General features: G+C 35.1%; 1 protein-coding gene across 1 annotated transcript in view; it reads right to left on the reverse strand.

Moving 5' to 3' along the window:
* The window catches only part of ABCA12 (ATP binding cassette subfamily A member 12), a 241875-nt gene that overhangs the window by 124707 nt on the left and 92500 nt on the right, over positions 1-24668 (reverse strand). Inside the window, exons 4-9 of the mRNA XM_044669427.1 lie at positions 20086-20177; positions 17669-17769; positions 12366-12542; positions 10683-10861; positions 4309-4421; positions 264-339 (exon numbers count right to left, since the gene is read on the reverse strand). Of these exons, the coding sequence (XP_044525362.1) occupies positions 264-339; positions 4309-4421; positions 10683-10861; positions 12366-12542; positions 17669-17769; positions 20086-20177 (738 nt within the window). The remainder of the gene's footprint in view (positions 1-263; positions 340-4308; positions 4422-10682; positions 10862-12365; positions 12543-17668; positions 17770-20085; positions 20178-24668) is intronic.

A 24668-nucleotide genomic window follows, 5' to 3' on the forward strand; every position in this document is an offset into this window, starting at 1 on the left:
TAGGTTATACCACAGGCTGTCTTGCTCAAAGAGAATAAAAGTTCTTTGAGAACATGGATTTTTTTCATCTTTTTCTTTTTATCCCCAACGCCTAGTTCTGTACCTTGCGCATAGAAAATATTTTACAGTGTTGAACAGAATAAGTCAACAGTGTCTGTAGTTGCTTTTGTTACCTTTGTTGACCATTACCTTTTTGAACTATTCTGATTGCTCAGACAAAGTACTTCTTCAGTCAGGGGAAAAAAAACTGTATTTAGACTTACTGGGCAGCCAGACTGCTTGGGGATAGCTTCTCTTCATCATCCTCCTTCCAATGAGATGTTGTATTGCCCAGTCCATCTGAAATAATAACACTTATATTGACACCACTTTAAAATGTTTTTTAGCTTTTTTTTATGTTCTTAACTTAGCAGTAGAAGCTGTCTAAATCTATTTTGAATTAATGAAACAAGAATAAAATCTTGGGGTCTTTTTCCTATTAGGAGACCAGGAGATGCCTTTGATTTCTAAACTGTTAGAAACATTTATAGAAAAAAAAACAAAGATCAAAGACCTGAATTTCTAATAAATTCTAGTTTCACTCAAACTCTAGTCATAGTATCTATTCTCCCTAAGGCCTGGAAATATAAGTGGCTATTGTAGTGCAAATAGGGTGCACACTACACTATTGTACAATAAAAGTAAGATCAAATGGTAAACTAATTAAAAGGGGGTTACATCTAGCATTTGGGGCTCTGTCTTAAACATATACTCCTTTTAGCTAAATTGAGTTCTGCTTAGGTGCCTACTAACTTCACTATTACCCCACAAGATCTTTGACCTTTCTTAAATACAAATTCCTGATATATTCTGAATTCAGCTCAAAATGTAAATTAGCTCATGTTAGTGGTTCTTTCTTGACTGGCCTCAAGTATCATCATGTTGCATTGGGAAAGAGGTCAGTCTGAGGCAAATAATATTGGATGTTGAAGATTTAATGCAATCCGCTCTAGAAATTAAATGAGTTGCTAATTCAACTTATTGTGGAAAGTTGCATTGTGAAACCATAAATACAATTAACATTGAATCAACATTAAAAATGAAAATGTACTCAATGGTCACACCATAAATAAAAAACATATATTACTTTGATGCGTTTATCTATCTCATTTGGCAAAACATTGCCACTGGGCTTCTCCTCATTACAATCACCTTCTCTTGAGATACTTTTCATTCTTTATAAAGAAACTAATACATCTCAGTGATTGCAGCTTTTAAGTTCAACCTAATCTCTTTCAATAGGATGTCTTATTACTGGCTCTAATAGCTCTTTTGTTTTCGGCAGTTAATATATTCTAAAATTGCCTATGAGTTCTTATTGCTACAATATAGTGTCATTGTATATCCTGCCAATCAATATTGCTAGCTTAACTTCCTGTACTAAATAAAAATAGCTCCACGATTTCAAAAGGCTCTGCCTCTAATTCTCTTCCCAGTCATGTTTCCATAGTGATTGCCCCTAGTATTGCCATTTAGTCAACAACCTTTGTCTTCTCTGGTCTCCTGCTTAAAAGTTTAAACCTCACTGGTCAAGAGGCAAGACTTGCCCAGGCTCTTTTCGAAGTAGAGGGAATGATTGTTCCCTTGAATATCTAATTCTAAAGAGAAGGGAACCATGAATTAAAATGAAAGGTTAGAAATGAGGATGCTCAAAATAGAAAAATGTCTGTGTTGGGTGGTAAACACGTTTGAATGAATACAGTATACCAGTGATCTCTTGCAAGACTCATAATAATAATCATAGTAGACATTTATAGAGCACTTTAAGTTTTGCAAAGAACTTTGTATTTTTATTCAGTTGGTTTTTTTTCATTCTTTATAGGGTTCACTTTGGATGTACCACTGGGTTCCCATGTAATGCTAAGAAAGTTACTTTGCTGGCATCTATAAAAGAGTAAAAGAATTTCTCTTTCTGGTTCAATTGATAAAATGAATAACTAGGAGGAATGACTTTTTAACATATGAATATTAGACCCAACCCTGATGCCAAGAAGGGAATAAATTGACTTTCTAGAGGCAAATTTGGTCTTTCATCCCTAAGGAGCTATAAAGTATCCTTGAAGAAATTATGTACTAAATAGATCTTAATGAAGTGTAAAATTTAATGGACCTTTATCAAGTCAAAATTTACTTCTTTTTCACTGGGGGGATTAGGCATATTTAGAAAGACTATACATAAAAATCTAGGGCAATAATAGCCTTCTGTAAGCAGGGTAGGGTATGGTTGTGGATGTTTCACTTTGTTTCGCTAACAGAAATTTTCACATTTTGCAAGAAAGCTGACCTCAATGAGTTGTAGAGATAAATTTTGTTCTCAGAACCAATATTCCAAATTGCAAATTCTTTTTTTTTTAATGCTTGCCTTATGTCTTAGAATCAGTAATGTGTATTGAAGAGCAGTAAGGGCTAGGCAATCTGGGATAAGTGATTTCCCAGGGTCACGTAGTTAGAAAGTGTCTGGGGCCAGATTTGAATCCAGGACCTCCCATCTCTGGGCCTGACCTTTAATCTACTGAGCCACCTAGGTACCACCCAAATTACAAATTCTTAAAAGGTCACCTCCTTGAATGAAAATTCAAGAACCCGAAAAACCCAAGCACACCAAAATTACTATGGATCACTCAATTAAATATTTTAACTATTGAATTGTTTTGCTTCTTTCTGAGACCATCCAATGATCTCCCTGAAATTTGCAAAAGTCCACTACCACAATAAAGAATGTGTCTCAGCTGCTGGCTTGGTAATATTGTTCCTTGGGAAAAGTAGAGTTATTATTATTATTATTTTGCTATGAGTTAATCACAAATACTACTTATTTCTTTGGCTTCAAAAAGCACTTGAAGAGTTTTTGAGACTTTTGTCCTTTGTGAAATTTCATAACTTTATCACTTTGCTCTATAATTACAAGGTGTGAGTCTGAAGATAAAAAAAAGAGAAGAATGGTGAAGAGGGACTTGAAGAAGGTGCCTGAGATCTTAAAATTCAAATGGAAAGATCACAAAGAAAAATAACTGATAATAGGTTACTGAGCTGACATTGAATATTAGGCCTAGACTCTGACAGCTTGAGTTTCTTTGCTTATGTTTTTAAATATCATTAAAAGACACATTATTCCAAAGTAGCTAAAGTATAACATTGATCCTGCCCATTAGTCATTAATACTATAATTAGAGACAGAGAAAAAATCTACAAAACTAAGCTTTCCATTTTAGTTTCTGCTTTTGTTCTACTGGCTATTTTCATAATTCCTTTTGCTTCCTGCTTTTCATTTGAATAGGATAATAACTGTGTTCAGGGTTAATAAAGAAAAGTAAGGCTTTTAGACCTATGAAAGAAGCACTAATATTGCTTTTATTGTTGTCCAAAGATTAAAAAAAAACTACATAGTGTGAAATTATATCTATGGAAAAAGTCACAAGACAGAGAATGTGATTTCTTTGTTCATTGACACAGTGGAAATCAGTGAGAATAAGAATGTTTGTGAAACAGGAATTCTTTTCATCAAATTCCAAATTTGCTTGTGTGCATGTAATATCTAATGCTGTCCTTCTATTTACCACCAATAGAGGGCATTTGTTTTGATTTCCTAATGGAGATGGTGGATCTGCATTGGTCCTCATATCTTTGACTTGGTCCCCTTTAAAGACAAAAGATACAAGTTCAGAATGTGAACAGGCATTACTGTATCTTTGCCAAAGACCACATCCACCTATAAAAAAAAAGTATGTTGAGGGAAAGAGAGAAGGAAATGGTAAAAATAACAACAACAATAACAACAATAACCAAAGATAACAAAAGTAAGTGGAGTTCAATTGAGTTTAGACTTTTTTTTTTTTACCCAAAAAAGGCTCATGGTTGATTAAATTAAATAAGGCCAACTCTTCTAATTACTGTCTTCAACACATTAAAGTGTCTTTGCTAAAGAGAAATTGTTGATACTGGTATTTTTTTGTTATCAAAGAGGTAAGCACATATCCCCAGGATGGTCATTTCCATGTGTAATAAATGAAAGTAAAATTATCGAATGTCTTAGGAAGCGGTTTCTATTATCACACATGTTTAATAAAAACCTGATCCAGCACAATCTATTTTACTGATTCTTTTTCTACCTCCCCAAACTCAGAACATTATTTAGAGATAATCTTAGATATATCATAAACAACAAAGGAATCCAAGCATGTATGCTATAGTTTTTTACTTCATTCAATCTGACATTATTCCCAGGTCATACGACAATAGACTGACTATAGTAGGAGTAAAATGGCATACCTTGGTCTGAAGAGTCCAGAGTGAAGAGCAGATGCTTAACAGACCTCTGGATGGTCCTGAATCCTTCGTTATTCGTGACACGTGGAGAAACCTTCTGCACTACCAACAGAGCACTAACGAGTTGAAAAACAATTAAACCAGATTGTGTTTCAAGGTTTACAGACAAAAACAAAAGGTTACTCAAGTGGAAAATGGCTGGAGTGTAGGAAATTATTCCTATAACATAACAGACAAGAGGCTGCCTTTGTAATTTAATTACTTGTTTGTCTATTCATGCACAAAATCCCAGCATGGTGTTCTGAAGCCCGAGTAGAGCATGACATTCACAGAAAACCCACAGCCTCAAAGTAGCATTTGTTTTTTGGAAAGGCCAAAAAATGAAGTAAGTAAAGTTCACATTAGTTTGACATTCTGCAGTTAAGATTACAAATGAGAGGCTAGGTAAAGCTATTTTTTTTTTCTTAAAAGAAACAAGAAAAGATTGGAAATCATGTTCAAGGTTTAATAAGAGAACCATAGATTTAGAAGTAAAAGAGACTTCAGAGGTCATCTAGTCCAACAGCCTGATGTTCTAATTTAGAGCCCGTTAAAAGAATGAATTTAAGAATTCTGAGTCTTGGAGGATTTAAAGACATTTTTAAACACTATTTTTTTTCAATGTTACTCATATTTTAGTCAAAGTTTAGACTGTGTCCTCTAACTCATTCACAGTCAGTGAGAATGTAGTTACAGATTATCTGAGAGAAATGGGGAACTTTTTTTCCTCCCAACCTATGATTTCACTGATGTAAGGTAAGAATTCTTCTAAATTGATGGGAGCTAAAAAATAAAGGCCTAATTGATTTACAGCACTCATATGAATCTGTGTTTCTGCTAGGACTGACAGAGAAGAGGAATAGTTAGCAAATTCATATGTGTTTAAGTTTATATTTTTTTCTTCCAAAGTAATGGGTTATTTAAGAAAATTCTTTTTTCCTGATGACAGTTATTCGTAATGAAAATATATTTGCAAATCTATATGAATGTTTGTATTTCACAAGTACTGAGTTTTAAAATATAGGTGTGCTTTTTATATGGGAGCTGGAAAGGATTGGGACAATAAGGGTAAAATTTTTTAGGTTTTGTGTTCTTTTTGAAACTTTAACTTTTTGCTCATTTACTTACTTAATTATTTTTTAAACCCCTATTCTCTGTCTTAGAACCAATACTTGGAATTGCTAGGCAATTAGAGTTATGACTTGCCCAGGGTCACACAGCTTGGAAGTGTCTGAGTTCAGATTTGAACCCAGGACCTCCCATCTTGAGGCCTGTCTCTCAATCCACTGAGCCACCCAGCTGTTTCCTTTTTATTAAGCTTTGTAAAAAAAATTGCATATATTTTTAGTATTAAAAGATAAAATATATTGATATAATCAATACTATACATATATTTTATGCATTTCTAAGTTAACAAACTTTTCTCTGCATCATCTGCTGGCCTTCCTGTATCAGTTATAACTTTCACAAGACTCCCCCCATTTATTTTTTTTCCCATTTAATTTATTTTGCCAACATGCAAGATATTGAAACCACAATGGGGAAAATCAAGATGTGGAAGGCATATCTGTACTTATCAAGGAGATAGGCATTCAACATTTTCATTTACTTAGAGTGGTAATCAAAACAAAAGGCATGCAAAATTAAATGATCACTTTTTGGCAGTTGAACTGGGATGTAAGTACATACATTGGATGAATTTTCTAATCGTCCTCTGTTGCAGAAACTAACCTGTAATTATTATTTCATGTGGGTATTTGCATATATGTAAATATTTATGTGCATTTACATATATTTGCATGTGTGGCTATAATACAGTACATATATATACATTAATGGATATATAATCTTTTTTTATTAAATGATATTACTGTCTCTGCTGCTATCTAGCTGTGTATCCTTGGGCATATTCTTTAACTTCTTTGAATCTCAATTTTTAAAATCTATTATATGGGGTAAAGAATCCTTGCCCTCTCTACTTACAGAATTGTTGTAAAGATCAAATATAAGATGCCAATCCATTGGAGGAAATATTGCTCTGAAATAATTTTGCAAATGGTAGAGTTTTGTACAAATATACATCTCTATCAACACTAATGATGGTGGCAGCTATTATTCAGTCAATAATCAATAATCTCAGTTTCCTAAAAATAACTGAAGTCTATTTTGTATCCAAAGGAAGCACTGGACCAACAAGTGACTCACATCAACTGTAACTCATTTTGGGCAGCACCAAGCTTCAGTATTTCAAAAGACTTAATGGAAATAACTTCTTGGTAAAGCAAGTGTCTTTAAGTTCTAATAAATGGTGGAAAATAATCCTTTATGACAGTAAAGCAATTAATAGGGAGTGAAACAACTTGCCTAAAAACACACAAAATTCTTAAATTTTAGAGATGATCTCAAGTAAAACATGAATGAGAATGATCTTTGTCCAAGGCTCTGATCTTCGAATACTTTGGTGTTCACTGGTATTAAAGAACTTGATTTAATAAATTGAGATAGTATAAATCTAGTTCAAAGTAGCAAAATGCTTATTCTCTGATCCCCACTGTATAATTTAATTACAAGGCAACTAGGTTGTGCCATGGATAAAGCAATGGAAGACTCATTTTCTTGACTTCAAATAGTTTCAGACAGCTGTGTCTTGCTATAGCTGTGTGATCCTGGGCAAGTCATTTAACTCTGTTTCAGTTTCTTCATCTGTAAAATGAGTGGGGAAAAAAATGACAAACCACTCCACTATCTTTGCCCCAAAAAAACTCCAAATGGGGCCATGAAGGATAAGATGCAGCTGAAATAACCAAATAACAAAATAGGAGATATGGTGAATAGAGAGAATAATGAACCTGGAGTTAAAAAGTCCTGAGTTAAACTGTAGTCTCAGACACTATCAATGAAATGGTGAGCAAATAATTTAACTGCCTTGTTTCTTCAACAACAAAAACAACAACAACAAAGTGGAGGTCGGGTGGGAATAGCACCTGCCTCTCCCATGGTTGTTGTAAGAATCAAATGAGATGATATTTGTAAAAGTTCTTAGCACAGTACCTAGCATGTAGTAGGCATTATATAAATGCTTATTCCTCTTTTCAAAGCACCAAAAGACTTCCAAGGGCCTTGAGTTTATACTATATCATTACGCAATATAATGCTACTTGACATAATTTTCAATTCAGGACTAGATTCACTCTAGAGCATTTATAATTCACTATTAAGTCTTGGAATTGGCCTTCTTTCTCATACTAAGTCCTCTTAGGGCATGTTTACAAATTGGGCTAAAAACGTGCAGATGACATGTAAATAATAGAACCTGGGTCTAACTTTTATAGTATTTTTCAATGAATGGATTTCATATTCAATGGGAATGTAGTCATGGAATGTTAGTCTTAGAAAAGACTTCCTCCTCCCCAGCATTCCTTCCTGCCTTCCACCCCCATTTCACAGGGAACTCCCAGGTAAGGAAATCTCTCTATTGATGAAGATCAACACCTGCCCTAAAACTTACTCTCTTAGAGCAAGGATTGACAAACTAGGTCAAGGGTAAGAATAGTTTTTGTGTACTTAAAAAAATAGTTGGCCCATCCTTGTTTTAGAGAACTGTCCAGGAAGAAATGAAAGGTTAAATGTTTTATACAGAGTCATCTAGTGAATATCAGAGTTGGATTTGACCAGGTCTTCATAACTCCAAGGTGGGCTTTCATATATCATTTAATCCAATTTCATCAATTTTAACCTCGATCTTTTAAGGTCCCTAGAGCTTGAATTCTGAATTCTGACTAATGAGAAATACTTAAGTCTGAACTTATTCGTCCTGTTTGGGGATCTCTGTCCAGATTAATTTCATCATCTGGCTTGGTTGTCAATGTTCTCTTCTTTGAACAAATCGAAGCTAAAAAAAAATTCCTTTTCTCCTTCCTCAAAAAAAATACTTTCCGGGGGCAGCTGGGTACCTCAGTGGATTGAGAACCAGGCCTAGAGATGGGAGGTCCTAGGTTCAAATCTGGCCTCAGACACTTCCCAGCTGTGTGACCCTGGGCAAGTCACTTGACCCCCATTGCCTACCCTTACCACTCTGCTGCCTTGGAGCCAATACACAGTATTGATTCTAAGATGGAGGGTAAGGGTTTAAAAAAAAAATACTTTCCACAACTAATTATATAGATGATGAAGATCCATTTAGAATGTTTTCTCCCACAAATTTTCTCTCCTTCATCCATTCAAAGTGGAAAATTTTAAAAAATATCCATAGGAATGGTAAAGAAATGAAAGGAAAATGAATCTTTTGATGTTATTCAGTCATTTTTCAGTCACGTCTGACTCTTTGTGATTCCATTTTTGTTTTTCTTGGCAAAGATACTGGAGTAGTTTGCCATTTCCTTCTCCAGCTCATCTTACAGATGAGGAAACTGAGGCAAATGAAGTTAAGTGACTTGCCCAGGGACACACAACTAGTGTCTGAGGCCAGATTTGAATTGGTGAGTATTCCTGACTCCAGGTCTTGTACCTCTAATCCATTGTGCCATCTAGCAGCCCGCTAAGGGAATGGGACACTTGGTAATGTATATCTAAGCCCAGAAATTGCTTTGATCTTCCCTTGTGTAGCTTTTGGGTGCTCTCCATTTTACTTAATCATGTCACAATGGCATCATTATTGAAATCTGATTTGGGTGATTTGGGATTTGGAGTAATTTATCATTGAACAAAACAATCCAGAGGAAATAAGGAAGAGTATTTATGAGGCTCATTTGTGACTATTACTTGCTCACTAAAGACCAGGACAAGAACAGTGAGGCCACAAGCTAAGAGATAAATATTGTCAAGCTTGTGGAAAGTTATGGCTCTTTAAGGAACACATTGCCAGGAGAGAAACATTAATAAAGTGGACCCAAGGAGCATAAAAGGCTTATAAATTAGGGACAATTAAGTAACCTCTTAAAGAAAGACAGTGGTTTAGGAGCAGATAGGACAATTAAATAATTTTTGTTTCTTATAAGTTGCTGCTCTTTTAAAAAAATATTCTGTTATGGCTAATGTATGGCTTCTCTAATTATTGTCTAGGAACCCATGCAATTATACAATTATTATAATAAGCATTTTTCTATAAATTAAAAAAACAAAACTAGAGTAAACAATACTGACAATAACTAGCATTTGTAGAGTTTTAAGGTTTGAAGACATATTAATTATAACTATTATCTCATTTGACTCTCACATCAACACTGGAAAGTAGTTATTATTATTCCTAGTTTATAGATGGAAAAATTGAGGTGGATACAATGGATTTGAACTTAGGTCTTACTGATAATTTTCTGATTTATGCCCCCTACTTGCCTCCTGGTCATTTATCCAGTACTCAACCCACATAAGTCCTTCACTCAGAAACCCACTATCTTTTGTCTCAGTGTAAATCTCTCTCACATATTCCCATGACTGGATATACATGTGAAAATTCTAACTGCCTAGGTTTTATTCTGGAGCATGGCCCCTTTCCCTGTATTGACTACCTCTTACTAGCATAGCTTAGGGCAGCTGTTTCAAACTCAAGTAGGAAGGAGGAGGCTACTAAAAAGTACATAAGGATCCTTGGGGGTTATATATTGATTTAGCAACCCCCAAATTAATATTATCTATGTTCTCTCAATTTTATTTACTTGTTAAATATATTTCTTAAATGCATTCTAATCTGGTTGGAAGTGTTATGGGCTGCAGGCTACCCAAGAGCTCTGTCTGTGACATCTCAGGCATTATAGACAGAGAATTGACCCAGTGACTTTGTACTAATTTCTCAGTTCTCCAGTTCACATTCTCAAACTAAAAGTTACAAAGAAAGGGCTAACATAACTTGGTAGAGAGACTTCCCTCTTGCAGATTTACCCCTACACCACTGAAATCACAGGTCTAGTTCTCCCTCTCCCTTACACATTGCAGAAAGGATTCACTTTCTTCTATTGATTTCAGACTGAAAGGAAAAAAGATTGTAGAATAGAAGATAAAGTGACGAAAACAGCTCGGTTCGACATTCTTGGGAAGGCAGACTAATTTTGCAAAGGAATGTAAGGACAGTGATTACATTTCAGACATTTAAAACTGAATGAACCATGTCATGTACTTGAAAACACCCTGTAAAGAACATTCTGGCACAAGATCGACAGGACACAGTCTAAATCGACCTTCATTCAACTTGCCTCTGCCATACCTAATGTCTGTGATTACATGGTGTAAGATTGTATGCTTGGCATTTCAATGAACTAAATACCTTTCAGCGACCTTCATAGGTGGCCTCTTCACTATGTTTGTAAACAATCCCTTCCCATTTGAATGTTCCATTATCTTACCTGTTTGCCTTATGGAGAATATCCAATAACTCCTTTAGTTTTGTGTCATCTTGAAACAAATTGGGGATGCTTGAGAGGAACTGCCACAAAGCAGTTTGATCCTGTAGTTGTGAAAAGAATGACAGCACTTTGGCTGATTCTTGGAAGACTATCATCTGTTTGTTGGGGTCATTTGAGATCTGAAAATAAAGAATCACCAAAGGAATGAAAAAGATATTAGAGCAGTTTTCATCATCTTCACTCACTGATTTGGAAAATGTCAAAAAACTAGACTGTGTAAAAAATGCTTCTTTCTGAGCTTATTCCATTCTAAATGGTCTCATTTTTTAAAGCCCAACCTTCAATGGTACTTTTACATATAATAGAACATTTCCCCCATATTTTTTAGAATTAATTCTACATGCCTAACATAGCAGAGGATCAGAAAAACTGTTTTTCCCCCAACATATTCTATGTGTTATTAATGAGAGAATTTGAACTCCTTGAGAGCAGAGACATTTTGTTTTTCCTTTTGATTTCTCAGTGTTTGGTATAATGCATAAGCTACCAAATTGATTGGTCATAAACTTCCATAAAATGGGAACTTTCTATTAAGTAATCAAAAAATATTAAAATAGATATGAGTGCTAATGTCTCTTTGTGGTACATGGAGAAGGGAAATAAATTTCATGGTTACAGGGGAATGTTCTTAAATACAAAATATTTTCTTTAGATCCCTTATTTAGTTAGGACTTGACTCCAGTGCTTCTTCCTACAAGGCCTTTCCTGATTTCTTTTCCTTCTCCCTTAATGCACTATCCCCTACTACTGCCCTCTATCCCAATCACTTTGAAAATACTTTTTATTTGCTTATCCATGTTGCATGTTGTATCTCTTTGTTAGAATATATGGTCCTTGGGGGTAGGAACTGTTACAGTTTCTCTTTGTATACTCAACACCTAGCACGGTACTTCGCAGATAATGGACTTTCAATAAATTCTAATTTAATTATATAACTAATGTTTCTTTGGGAACCAAAGGAGAATACTCTTGGATATGATCTGTAATATTTTTAAAAGGAACATTCACCACATCCAATCTGAATCTATCATCGAATGCCAGAGCTGAAAACATTAGAGACTACATCTTCTGACATCTTCCTCTCCCATTTAAAAGATGATCAAACTGAAGATTTTGGAATTTAGGAAGTGGCAAAACGCAGAGTGGAAGAAAAGGTCCAGAAATAAGATCAATGTTCTTTCCACTACTTTTCTAATTACTTTTCTCATTAATGCCTCATTACAGGTTGTTGTGCATTACTAATTTTTTACTATTGCTACACTTTACATATCACACATCTTGAGACATTTCTAGCAAGATCTCAGACCCATGTGAAACCAACATCTCATTAGACAGGGGGCAGGACTGCCTTAACAACACTGCAGTCTTTTGGATCCCATACTGAAATCATGGTAATTCAGCTTAATGAGGGATATTGCATAAGACTAGACAATTTAGGAAAACACTGAGGAGACACAACTACAATAATGAGGTGTGACATGATGAGAGCAGGGAAATGTTCCTGTAAGCATTGCACCACTAATGTAGGTCACCCCCTGCCCTTTGACTCAGAGTGACTCAATGGTGGAGGCAGGATAAGAAACAAGTGATCTTAATTCTGTTAGTCAAGCATAAGCAACTCACCTGAGAGAACTGGTTTTTTAGTTCTTGAATGGATGACTCTAAGAGGGTTATGTTGGAAATACAAAAGTGGTTGAAAATATTTTTCCCTAGAGTGTTCCATGAGAAAGTTTTATCTGCTGTATATGATGGATGGCTCTCACAGATTTCTCTTCTTAGGCTTTCTGAAGTTGAATTTTGCTTTATTGTCTAGAAAAAGGAAACAATAATTACAGTCAGTATAAAGGACTCAAGTGTCAATGGTCAAGGGTTCTTGGAAATGACCTTTACTAAAACTGATCTATCTTTAATATACTCCAAGTTCAAGACACATCATCTAATAATTTCACTTAGAATAATATTTTAAATACAATGAGCACATATATGAAGGAGTAGGTGAAAAAGAAGTGAGGAAAATGAGAGAGGGAAAAGAAGAAGGAAGCGGGAAAGAAGTTAAGAAAGGAAAGGGGAAGAAAATTTGGGGAAATTCTTATCACTATTAAAAATATAGGACTTGCATTTTATTTTGGGATGTTGTTTTTTAAGAGTATGTTCTTATAACAATGACCAATATGATAGTGGGTTTTGTATAATAATAAAAATTAAAAATAATTCAAAAATATAAGACTTACATAAGTTACCTTTAAATAAATTAGTTTTCCTTCTCTGACTAAATAATCTAAATGTACTATGGAATAAAAAATCTCTGCCAGCAAAAGAAGCATTTAAGGCAGGAATCTGTCTTTCTTTTTTCCTAAGTAGGAGCCAGTGAGTCTCAGGAGTCACCCCTACATGTGAGACTGCCTAGGAAGTCAACTGCTATTTTTGAACTACACCAAAAAAAGGAAGTCCCTCAGTATATTTGTTCTAAGAATTCAAAGTGTCTCAGAGACAGATACACCGTGGCACAATCGATAGTAATTGACTTCTCCACTAGCAGCAGGGCAATGATCCAAAACATTTCTGAGGGACATATGAGAAAGAACACTATCCACATCCAGAAAAAGAACTGTGGGAGCAGAAACACAGAGGAAAAACAACTGCTCGACCACATGGGTTGATGGGGATATGACTGGGGATGCAGACTCTAAACGATCACCCTAATGCAAATAGCAATAATATAGAAATAGGTCTTGATCAATGTAAAACCCAGTGGAATTGCATGTTGGCTGTGGGCGGGGGGGGGGAGGGAGGAGGGGAGTGAAAGAATATGAATTATGTAACCATGGAAAATTTTTCATAATTAATCAATAAAATTTAAATTTAAATTAAAAAAAGAATTCCAGGTTTTTGTCTGTGATTTCTAAATTTGACATTCCTCCTTTGTGATGTTTCTTTTCTAATTGATTCATTGATCACAGGATTTTAGAGCCAAAACATTAGTGATTATTTAATCCAATCCTTTCATTTTTCACAGATGAAAATCATGAGTCCAAAAAAGTTAAATTTAGTGTAGATGCAATATTGGCCTAGTTCTTGGGAAGCTCAGATTCTAGAGTTGCCCGTTTCTATCATGAAAGAATTGTGACTTTGAACAAGACACCTTACTTATATGGGAGTCAAATTCTTTGTAAAATGAAGGGATTTGAGTGGAAGAGCTATAAGATCTAGCTTTCCCAGCTCCAATATTCTAAGATTCCTAAGTAACTTGTTCAAGGCCATACAGGTTATATTAGCAAAATCAGGAACAGAAATGAGATCTTCTGACTCCTGGTCCAGAACTCCTTCTACCTTCCCATTCTTCCAATACAAAAAGCAAGAAGGAACCTAGGAAAGTCTGTGAATTAGTTGAGCTGCTTATAACTAACAAATACTATCAAGTTAAAAGTTTTAATAATGGAATCCCATAGGATCTCATTGCTGGGGAGTCCCTTATGTGCCACTCTTAGCAACCTTCAATTGATCACATTCATCATGTTCGATTAAATAGTAGGGTATTTGCAAAGGCACATTTTGCTTAACTCCTATACTCCACAAGAATTTACTGTCTGAGCTTGATGAACACAAAATTCATCCACTCTGTCCCTTGTCTCTTTTGCTGGCTTTACCTATCATGGGAAAAGACAGAACAACACAGTCTAGAAAGCACTGTGAACTGTGTATTTTCCATACTTTCATTCATTTACATTTATATCATACAAATACACATGAAAATGTCCTAGAATTATTCATCTGATCATTCCTGGAAGGGCAATATAAGCAATGATGGTGGAAGGGGAGATGAAAAGAAGCAAAGATTGTTGACAAAGGTACTAATTTGGCATCCTGCTTCCTTTACACCTTGCTCTAATTTTCATCACGTGTGTGGAGCAGAAAGACAACTGATCTTTGATTTAGGATTGACCCACATTCAAATCTCACCTTCAAAACTTGTTGATTATGGGACCATCAATAAATTATTCAACCTCTTTGGGACCCAATTTCCTTATCTGTAAAATGAGTCTAATAACTACATTGCCTATCTCAGAGTTGGTTAGTGTGAGAATTCAATGAGATGATTTTGAAAAGGCTTTTACAAACCTGAAAATACCATATAAATATCAACTATTATAATGAATTCTTTTATTGTAATTACTAATTTCTCCATTCACTGGGATCTACTTGTCAAATTCCAAATGTATGATCTCATGAAATTAAGAAACTCTTATAATTTCATCATTAGTGAATAGTTTCATGGAGGGGGCTCAGTCAGTTGGACAATAAACATTTATTATGTACTTATTGTGTTTCAGAAACTGTACTAATTGGGAATACAAGAAAAAAAAGGCAAAAAGAAAACCCCTCAATCCTGCCCTCAAGAAGTTAACAATCGAATGGGAGAGATAACAAGCATACATGTAGAAACATGTTGTACAAATATACACAATATCTTTTGAGATGTTAAGTCATTTTTCTGACTTAAATGCGAACCAGCAGAAGAGAAGATAAAATGAGATAATGCCATTTTCCCTTAGCTTATACACTAACCTCAAAGGGACTTGAGAACAGAATGGAGATGCCATTTTAGAATGATTCCAGAATAGAATGACTGCTTTATATAGTGTGCCTGGATTAGTTCCCCTATTTCCAAATATTGGATTGGACCAAATGTTAGTTACCCATCAACATTAACAAGGGTCTTTTGTTCTCTACCAACCTTTGTTGGGATGATATCAGGGCAGGGAAATTCGTATCTATTTTCTATTTCAATATGCCCTTTATGTATGAGTACAAGTTTTGAGCTATCTATGTTACATAAAGGGTTAGCTTACTCCTAAACACTTGATGTTTATAAACATATACATTTTTGATGATTTTAATTAATGACTTGTATCTAAAGTCAAATACAGGATATCCCAAAATCCCTAGTACAGTTTTAAGTTGTTAAAATATAAACTGCTAAGACAGTTAGGTAGCTAGGTAGATAGAGAGCCAGGACTGGAAACAGGAGGTCAGAATTTCAAATCTGACCTCAGACAGTTCCTAGCTCTGTGACCTTGGGTACTCCCATTGCCTAGCCCTCCATACTCTTCTGCCTTAGGAGTGATTAGAGTAAGGGTGTGTGTGTGTGTGTGTGTGTGTGTGTGTGTGTGTGTGTGAGAGAGAGAGAGAGAGAGAGAGAGAGAGAGAGAGAGAGAGAGAGAGAGAGAGAGAGAGAGAGAGGAAGACCTAAGTTTTATATATATAATTACTGCTTAAAATTTAAGCTGCTAAAAATCTACACTAAGACTTCTGGGCCACCTTGTCTATCTTCCTGGCGCTCAAAGAACAGCAATGAATCACTGCACTATAATTCTGGGCAGCAGGTAAGACAGGCATTATTACCCTTATTTTACTGATGAGCAAACTGGAGTTCAGAGGAGTAAAGTGATTGATTGAGGGCCACATAGATGGTATCAGAACTAAAGTTTAAATCTATGCTTTTTTTTTTAACTCCAAGTCTAGCACTCTGATCACTAATAATACTAATATTGTAATTGATATTTATTTAGTGCTTCAAGGCTTGAAAATGTACTTTCCATACATCATCTCATTTAGGGCTCACTGTAACCTAAAATTATTAGCTCCATCCTATAGATGAGATGACTGAGGCTCAGAGTGGTAAAAGGTGGTACAGTTGAGATGGAGTGGTTACTTAGAGTCAGGAAGACCTAAGTTCAAATCCCACTTCAGATACTTGAAAGGTATACAACGGGAAAATTATTTAGTATCTCTGAGTCTTATTTCCCTATCTCACCCAAAAAGGACTTGATGACTTCTAAGGGTCTCTTCGAAGATTAATGATCCTAAGTGGCTTGTCCTTGTCCACACGCTAGTTAGGGTCAAAGGTAAGACCTGAATCCAGACGTGCCTTACTCTAAATGAAAGAGTTAAACTTGTGTTTTGGTCCTAATAGGAGGTTTCATTATTTTTAAATATGCAAAGCTGATATTTTCTTTATTTCTGAAGAGCCCCCAAAGACATATCTATCATCCTGCAGCTTTGGAAACTTAAAAGTGAGCAGATGGACTTGTACTGATTAGCACTAGAAATTCTGCAGGTAAGATTTCCAGAAAATGTTATTAAGGATAGAATTTTTCTCTCTTTGGGGAAAGATTTGCAACAGGAATCTTCCATTCTCATTTTTCTGGAGGCAGGGTGAGTAGGCAGGTTTGGTATACTATTTTAGCTTGGTTTTCTTTTCTTTCCCTCCGTAAGGAATTAAAGAATCATATCTTATGACATCCTTCTTCTTGCCAAATAAGATCTTGGATGCTCCCAGGGGACTTATAAGTGAACTACCCCAAAAGGGAGCAAATATAGGAGACTCACAGGAATCTGGAACTCTTTCCAAATTCAGTTTCTTATGTAGGAATATATCAAGAAAATACCATCCCAGTCTCTGACTTCAGAGTTGAAGGATGCTAGAGACTTTAAGGACCATATTCTGTGAGAAATCAAAGGCTATAGTCATGCATTTATTATGCAAAAGGTTTCAGGGCTATGTTAGCATCTTTATTTTTTCTTTGCAAAATTGACTTTCCAGGACTTTAATAGACAAATGCACTGAAGGAGAGGAATTTTTACTCAGGAGAAATGGTTCTGAATCATAGCCATAAATTGTAGTAACTGACATTTAGAGAATGTTTTAACGTTTTCCTAGACCTTTGCATTCCAGTTCTCATTTAAGCCTCACAACAACCCTCTAAGGTAGGTCAATATTCATTTTTACTTTAACTTTGCATTCTGCTTTAAGAAATGATGAAAGTTTTTTAGGAGCTCATCCCAAAGTCCTATGTGGAGTACCTTACTGACCTCCACATCTATTCTCTATAGCCTCTTCTTTATGGTATGCATACCAAAGTTACCTTTTCCAAATCTAGAATCCATGCGAGCACCTGACTGCTGTTGAATGCTGGGATGGTATCTGTTACAGTGCTTTCTGCATCAGGTTTTGAGCTGGAAAAGACTATAACAAAAATGACAGAATTAATATGCCAAGCAAAAGCAAATGGAGAATAGCTATTAGCCTATTAGGAATCAAGAGAACTTTCATATATGAGAAACTTCAGAATCCCAAGGCCTGATATATGTCTGTCTGGAGGTTTCATCAAGTTTAAAAAACAGCAATGACTAATAAGTTTCTGATCATTTCCTCCAAATCCTAGCAATCATCTCAAAACTTTTATTCTAGATTAAGTACTTACAATTCATTACTACTATTTTGCCCAATCATTCATGTCCTATCTATACCTTCCTTAAAATCCTAGGTAACATGGTGGCTAAAATGTTGGACTTAGATCCAGGAAGTCCCTAGTTCAAATCCAGCCTCCAACACTTATTATGTTGGGTAAAATGGGGCTAAATACTAACAGTTACCTCTCAAGTTGTGAGGATAAAATGATATAATATTTGTACACATACCAGATATTGTCTTCATTATTATTATTGTTCTCCTCTTATCCATTATTTTAGAAATCTATCTTAAGGAACTGCCAATATATATGAAATAATGATGATTTTCTTTGTAAATATTTGATTAGAAGGCTAAAATCCAAGAAACAAAATTATGTCTTCCCCAGAATGATCCATTTAGGATTATTTCAGATCAAAGTCAAAGGCTGAGATCATCAACCTAGAACGTAATGCCTTTTTTCCATTAAGTAACATTCACAGGAACTCTATCAAGAATTATTTACAATGTGGTACCCTTCCCTAGCTTTCTAGAATCCATTCAGTAGACCAGTCTTCATATACTAAGGCCTGAAAAACCTCATTTTCACAATAGAAAATATAGTTTGTTTTCAAAGATGATGTTCTGGGCCATTAAAAGCATGTGTGTTTGAGGGATAGACACACACATACTACACATACATATATATTTAGTAACCATCAACAACAACAAGCTCTTACATAAAAAAATACAAAAAAATTATATGCAAAACCAGAAACTCCACATTATTTATAATTTGTTTAAAAATATGTGAATAATATGTGTTATAATATAAACATCCTCTGCTTTTGAGTTCCCTTTGGATTTGCTTTACTTTGACACTTTTTCCTCTTGATTTTGTGGCTATTTTAAAAAATATAATCAAGTATATATTATTCTTAGTTTCTTTTCTTCTTTTTTCATCTTTTCATAGATTTCCCTTATATTCTTTCTCTTCCCAATAATTGTCATTTCTTTTTTCCCCTTAATTTTTACTTGAATAGTGGTAAAGAATTGATGGATTTATATCATCTGTCTGATGCCCCCTTTTATAACCAAGGTCATATACTCATGGAGTGAGAGGTACTATCTGTGGCCATGGAGAAGTGCCCAGCTAGTCAGCCTTCATGGTTCGTATAACACTAGCTTCATTATAGCCATGTTCTAACAGAGAGAGAGCTAAGTAAACAACCATAGACGAGAACTCATGTCTGTCTGTCCATGTCACCACAGACTAGCCTTGATGCCACTACATGAAAACAAGGCTTCCTTCATTCAAAAGAATTACATAAAAGATAGAGTGTGGAGGTGGGCACCAAGAATCATAGAATCTAACAGTTGTAATGGGTCAATACATGATACCCAAAAAGTGCTCTGAGTAGAAAAGGTTTGGTTTCAAATATTAACTCAGTTACAACTAAGGCAAGACATTTAGCCTTTCTGTATCAAAAACAACTCTAGGACTCATTTGCCAAATTATAGACAGATCGATGGAAAGTTTTCAATGTTGACAAAACCACAGACTCTTCCATCCATTCATTCATTCATTCATCTTCAACAACACTGCAGGGAAATCGTTAAATATATTTATATCTTAACCATTTTAATACTGACATTTCTTAATGGCAATAGAAAATAGGCCTGCAACCATAACTATGTTTTCAATTTATGGGATTCTATAGTAGACAACCAGTGAGGACACACTAAGTAATTGTGACAGGGAGGATGAGTTCCTGATTATTTTGTTAGCAACTATACTTCTCTCTCCTAATTTTTTGAGTGGCTGGTTACTCCTAGGCACTGGGCACAATCCCAATCTTTATATGGCCAAGAGCCATGTGAAGTCTGCCCATGTAATTATTAAGGACCCTGGCAATCAGAGGAAGCCTTGCTATCTCTGTATTCTCAAGAGTTTAACATAAGAACACTGCCACCCCCAAACAACGATAAGGAATATTTCAGTCTCCTAGGAATACCTTTCTAGGCATTCCATTTCAATCTCGAAAGTTTAGAGAACAGACTTTCAAATGATTAGACCTTCACCTGCTTTACAAAAAGAACAGAATAACTTACCCAGTGATGTATTCCTTCTTTCTGGAAATTTAGCACTCCGAGGTGATGAATGACTGTCCTTTCCCAGGCTGGATGACTTTCTCTGAATTTCACTAGAGAAGGATAAGGAAGAATCCTGTAAGTTCACACACACTAATTTCCCAGTGAAGTTAACAGTAATGTATCATATAGCAAGTTTTAGGGCTGTGATGGCTCTTCCCCCCACCCCCAGCCCCGATCCACTTTCCAGGATTTTAACGGATGAACTCATGAAGATTTACATGACCAATGTAAAGATTCTTACAAGGTGAACTTTTATTCAGGTGAATGGTCCAGAAGATAGTTAGAAAAAGTTATTTTTACTTTAACCTTGTATTAAGCTCTCAAAAAAAGATGAAAGGTTTTATAATGAAATATGAAAGCTTATATGATAAGCCATTCTTTTGAAACTGGAGACTAGACAAAAATATGATTTGAGGGCAGAGAAGGGTACATGAAACCTGTTTATTTCTTAACATGAAAGGGAAAATGTCTTTCCATGTAAAGACTTTTGAAAGGAGAATTGAATATGGTATAAGATGAATCATTTCTATCACATATCTAGATAAATGCTAAGACATTTCTTACAAGTAAGACAAGGTAGCATGTTAGTACATTTGGTAAATTAATTTCATATAAATAGCTTTTCAATTTCTGTAAGACAATTTAGTGTCCAAATAGGATTAGTCTACTATAGGGAATCAGAGTAGGATTTGATCGGATCAATGTTTGGGGAAAGATCATCAGATCATAGAGGAAAAGTTGGAAGGGACCTCAGAGGCATTCTACTCCAACCTCCTCAATTTACAGATGGGAAACTGAGGCCTAACATGGTTGAAAGACTTGTTTGAGTTCACACAGGTAATCAGCACTGGAGGTAGAATTTGAATCCACTAACATTAAAATCATTGTTATCTCCACTGGAAAAATTGTTGGATCTTTGTAGGAATTAACAAGAGCATCTTGGTGAGATGAACTAACACTTTGCATAAATAAAAAGGCATTGGGAAAATGATCATTTGAGAGAAGAGAGAAGAACAAATGTATTGAGGGGAATATATACTATAACTGTATATTTGGACCAGCATAGCATCATGTATGTGTATTTGTATATTTGTGTGTGTGATGATTTCTGATCTGTAATTAATAAAGGGGTTTGGCTAAGGTACATAGAGATTCATGATAATAGTGGAAATGAGAATTTCCTTTAACTCTTCTTGTTACATTTGGCTTAATCTTGGAAAACTAGACCAGAATTTTCATAGTGGGCTTTCAGGTGTTTTCTAATTGAGATGGTTTCTTCTTGAAATCTGGATCATTTGCTTTCTTTCTGTGCCCACTTTTAAAACAGTAAAGAGAAGGTAACATTTGTTTGCCTTCCTTAGCTTTTTCCCTGTCTCTTCCTATAAAGTGTGCTATGTGCAGCAAAATTCCTGCATTCATTCATAAGGTATATGTGAATTATTCATGACTAGATACTGCTCCCTTAAGTCCTTTCACATTCCTTCTGCTGACTATTTGGGATGAGAAAACTAGGCAAGATTAAAATAAGAACTGACCTAAACCTTTTTCCTTTTCTCAAGTTGAAGTTTTTGAAAGTTTGAGAAACTTGAGTTAACTTGGCTATCTATTTTCTCAGGGCTTTTCAGTTTGGATTATTGCTAGAAAGACTAGAAAACCATAGAAATTTTAAATCTTAAAAACAGTTGTTCTCGTGAGATTCTCCCAAGAATAAAACCTTAAGTTCCTCGAGAGTACCAATAGTTTCATTATTTGAATTTACAGCCCTAGTCCCTGGCCCAAAGTAGGCAACGAATATTTGATTGTTGATTAAATAAAAAACCAAAACTCAATAAGAAAGACAGGCTGAGATGAGCAAAAAAAGAAGCAAGAAAAAAAAACTGAGTGATAAATGAGAATGGGAGAGAGGAGGCATAAGATAGAAAAGAAAAAATCATAAGGGACCAAGAAAGCTAGTGCAAACCATTAGTTAAGGAAAGACCTTAAGAAGTCATCTACACCATCTTTCTGCTTTCAGATGGGCCTTAATTATGCTATCTCATGGGGAAAAACAACTCTTTATTCTTTTCTTCAGTATCCACAGGGTATTGTGCCAGATGTCTTTTAGAAGTGAAAAGTGAAACTTTATATATAATATACACACATACATTTGTATATATTAATGATGTATTATTAATGATACATACATACATTAATAATACATATGTCTATATATTACATACGTATGCAGGTGTGGGAGTGATTGTCTTCTTTTTTAGTTTTCTTCACTTTTTTAAACAAGAGAAAGTAGACAGATAAATGTTGATAAATGCTAACTGTCCATATTCACATAAAGACACAGTGTGTACATTATTTCCTTGGAGAATATATAAACTCATTGAAAGGCATTTCCAAAACATCATAGAACATTTTTTTTTATGTTACAGTGTCCAAGGTCTCCACAACATTTCCTTTCTATGTTCTCATCATCCCTCCCACTCTCTTCCTCTTCTTCCAGTACTCCTTTACTTGTTGTCTTCCCCCATTAAATATGCAAGGCAGGGGGCTTGGCCAGATGGTAGGTGTTTAATAAGTGCTTGCTCTTCTCCTCTCTCTCTCTCTCTCTCTCTCTCTCTCTCTCTTTCCATCTATCTATCTATCTATCTATCTATCTATCTATCTATCTATCTATCTATCTATCTTTTTTCTCTACTTTTCAGTAATTCCAGGGATTCAGGGATCTCCTATTGTTTTTTGGCTATACTGCTTCTCCTATTATGTTCCACCCATGGAAGGTATCATCTATATTCCAGATATCTCTTCTCCTTTTCTCCAACCTCCCAATTACCCCTATAAAAATTTACATCTTCTCTTCCATAGCCTTTCAGGTCTTTGCTAGGTGACCGGCTAGTTAATTTTGTAAATTTAATTACCTAAAGTGTTAACTTAGCTAAATACAATATACTTTCATAGATCAGCAATCAGGATGTAGGAATTTTATTTTCTTTATATTTTTTATGTCAATACAATTTTTAATAATTGTTTTTCTGACATTTTGAGATCCAGGCTCTCCCCCTCCCTCCCAGGGTAACATACTTTCTCTACAGTGCATTCATATTTTTTTCACCTTGTTGATCTTTAGTCATCCTTAGTCCTTTAGTCATCCTGCCTACCCAATACACTGGAGACTATCTTGTAGGTCTTAATAGTGTGCGGGGGGGGGGGGGGGGGGAGAGGAGGGGGCAAACTTGCATCATCCGGAGCTGACTATTTATTATCCCCTGCTGTCACTGCATAAGTAGTCCATCTCCTTTTCTTCTCATGCATGCCCTTGATTTCTTTTATGGTTTTTTTGCATACAAATGCAATTGATAAAGGAGCCTATTTACACTAATCCATAGACTTCCCTTTCAGTGGCTGATGATAGGAAATCATAGTGCTCCATGATTTATAGACTCATAGCATCACCAGAAGAACACTGGCATTTAAATTATGAGATCTCATACAAGGAAAAAACTTGGGATCATGAACAATACTGCATAATTTCCTATATGCAAACTAGCTTATCCTCTTCCTATTCAGTCCTTGGCCAACTCATTTTCTATCTTGTACTAGATATATGTACTCCTCCTTAAATTCAAAGGACTGCCTATTTACTTATTTTTTATTTTTCATGCCATGATCTTGCATCTAATTTTTTCCCCATGTAGGCTCCTGCCCCAAACACTCTTGATTGGATATGGATGTCTCAATTAGAATGAAAAGTTTCAGCATGATGTCAAATGAAAATAGGAATATCTGGAAAACCTCCCCATTCAAAAGGAACCCCTTTTCCATTTGCATCCTTGTAAATGATATTGTCCATAACACTCTAAAAGACCTTTGGTGAGCATATTTCTCCCTATTTTATTCCTTCATGGATTTTTAACAGTCAAAAGATCATTAAACAAAGATTTTTCTGATAGTTGCATTTATCAAATAATCTTTTGATCTTCATATATGTAGGGAAGGCGTCATGTTTTAAGAAGAGCCTCACAGGCCACATTTTACCAACAACATAGGAAAAATCACTCTAAATGATTAATAATTTTACAAACGAACATGATTAAAACAACTAAATAGCAACATAACAATGAAAATAAAAAGAACAAGAAAAATAATCTGAATCCTAAATACTCTGTACTCCACTTTGGGACTTCCTTCCCAGATGACTACTTAGATCAGAGGTGATTAGACTGCCTCGCTCTCACATACTCTAGCAAAATCTTTCAGTTTGAAACAAAGAAAATAATAATTTTTTTAAAATACAGCAAAAAAATCACAACTCAATCTCAAAGAAAGGAGGAGAGGGAATTAACTTCAGGAGTTAGAAATTAGCACAGAGCTCAAGGGAGCTACAGTGAGACAAAGCCTGAGCCAACCTCCCTACCCAAAAGTCTATCCAAGATAGAGCCTGCCTGTGACATAATGCTTCTTTTCAGGGAATGGAAAACTAAAGAAAAGAGTAAATCAAAGAAAATGACAAGAAATAACAAAAATAATAGTAAATCAAGAGATCTCCAAAA

This window comes from Gracilinanus agilis, chromosome 3 (genome assembly GCF_016433145.1).
Source record: "Gracilinanus agilis isolate LMUSP501 chromosome 3, AgileGrace, whole genome shotgun sequence".
NCBI lineage: Eukaryota > Metazoa > Chordata > Mammalia > Didelphimorphia > Didelphidae > Gracilinanus > Gracilinanus agilis.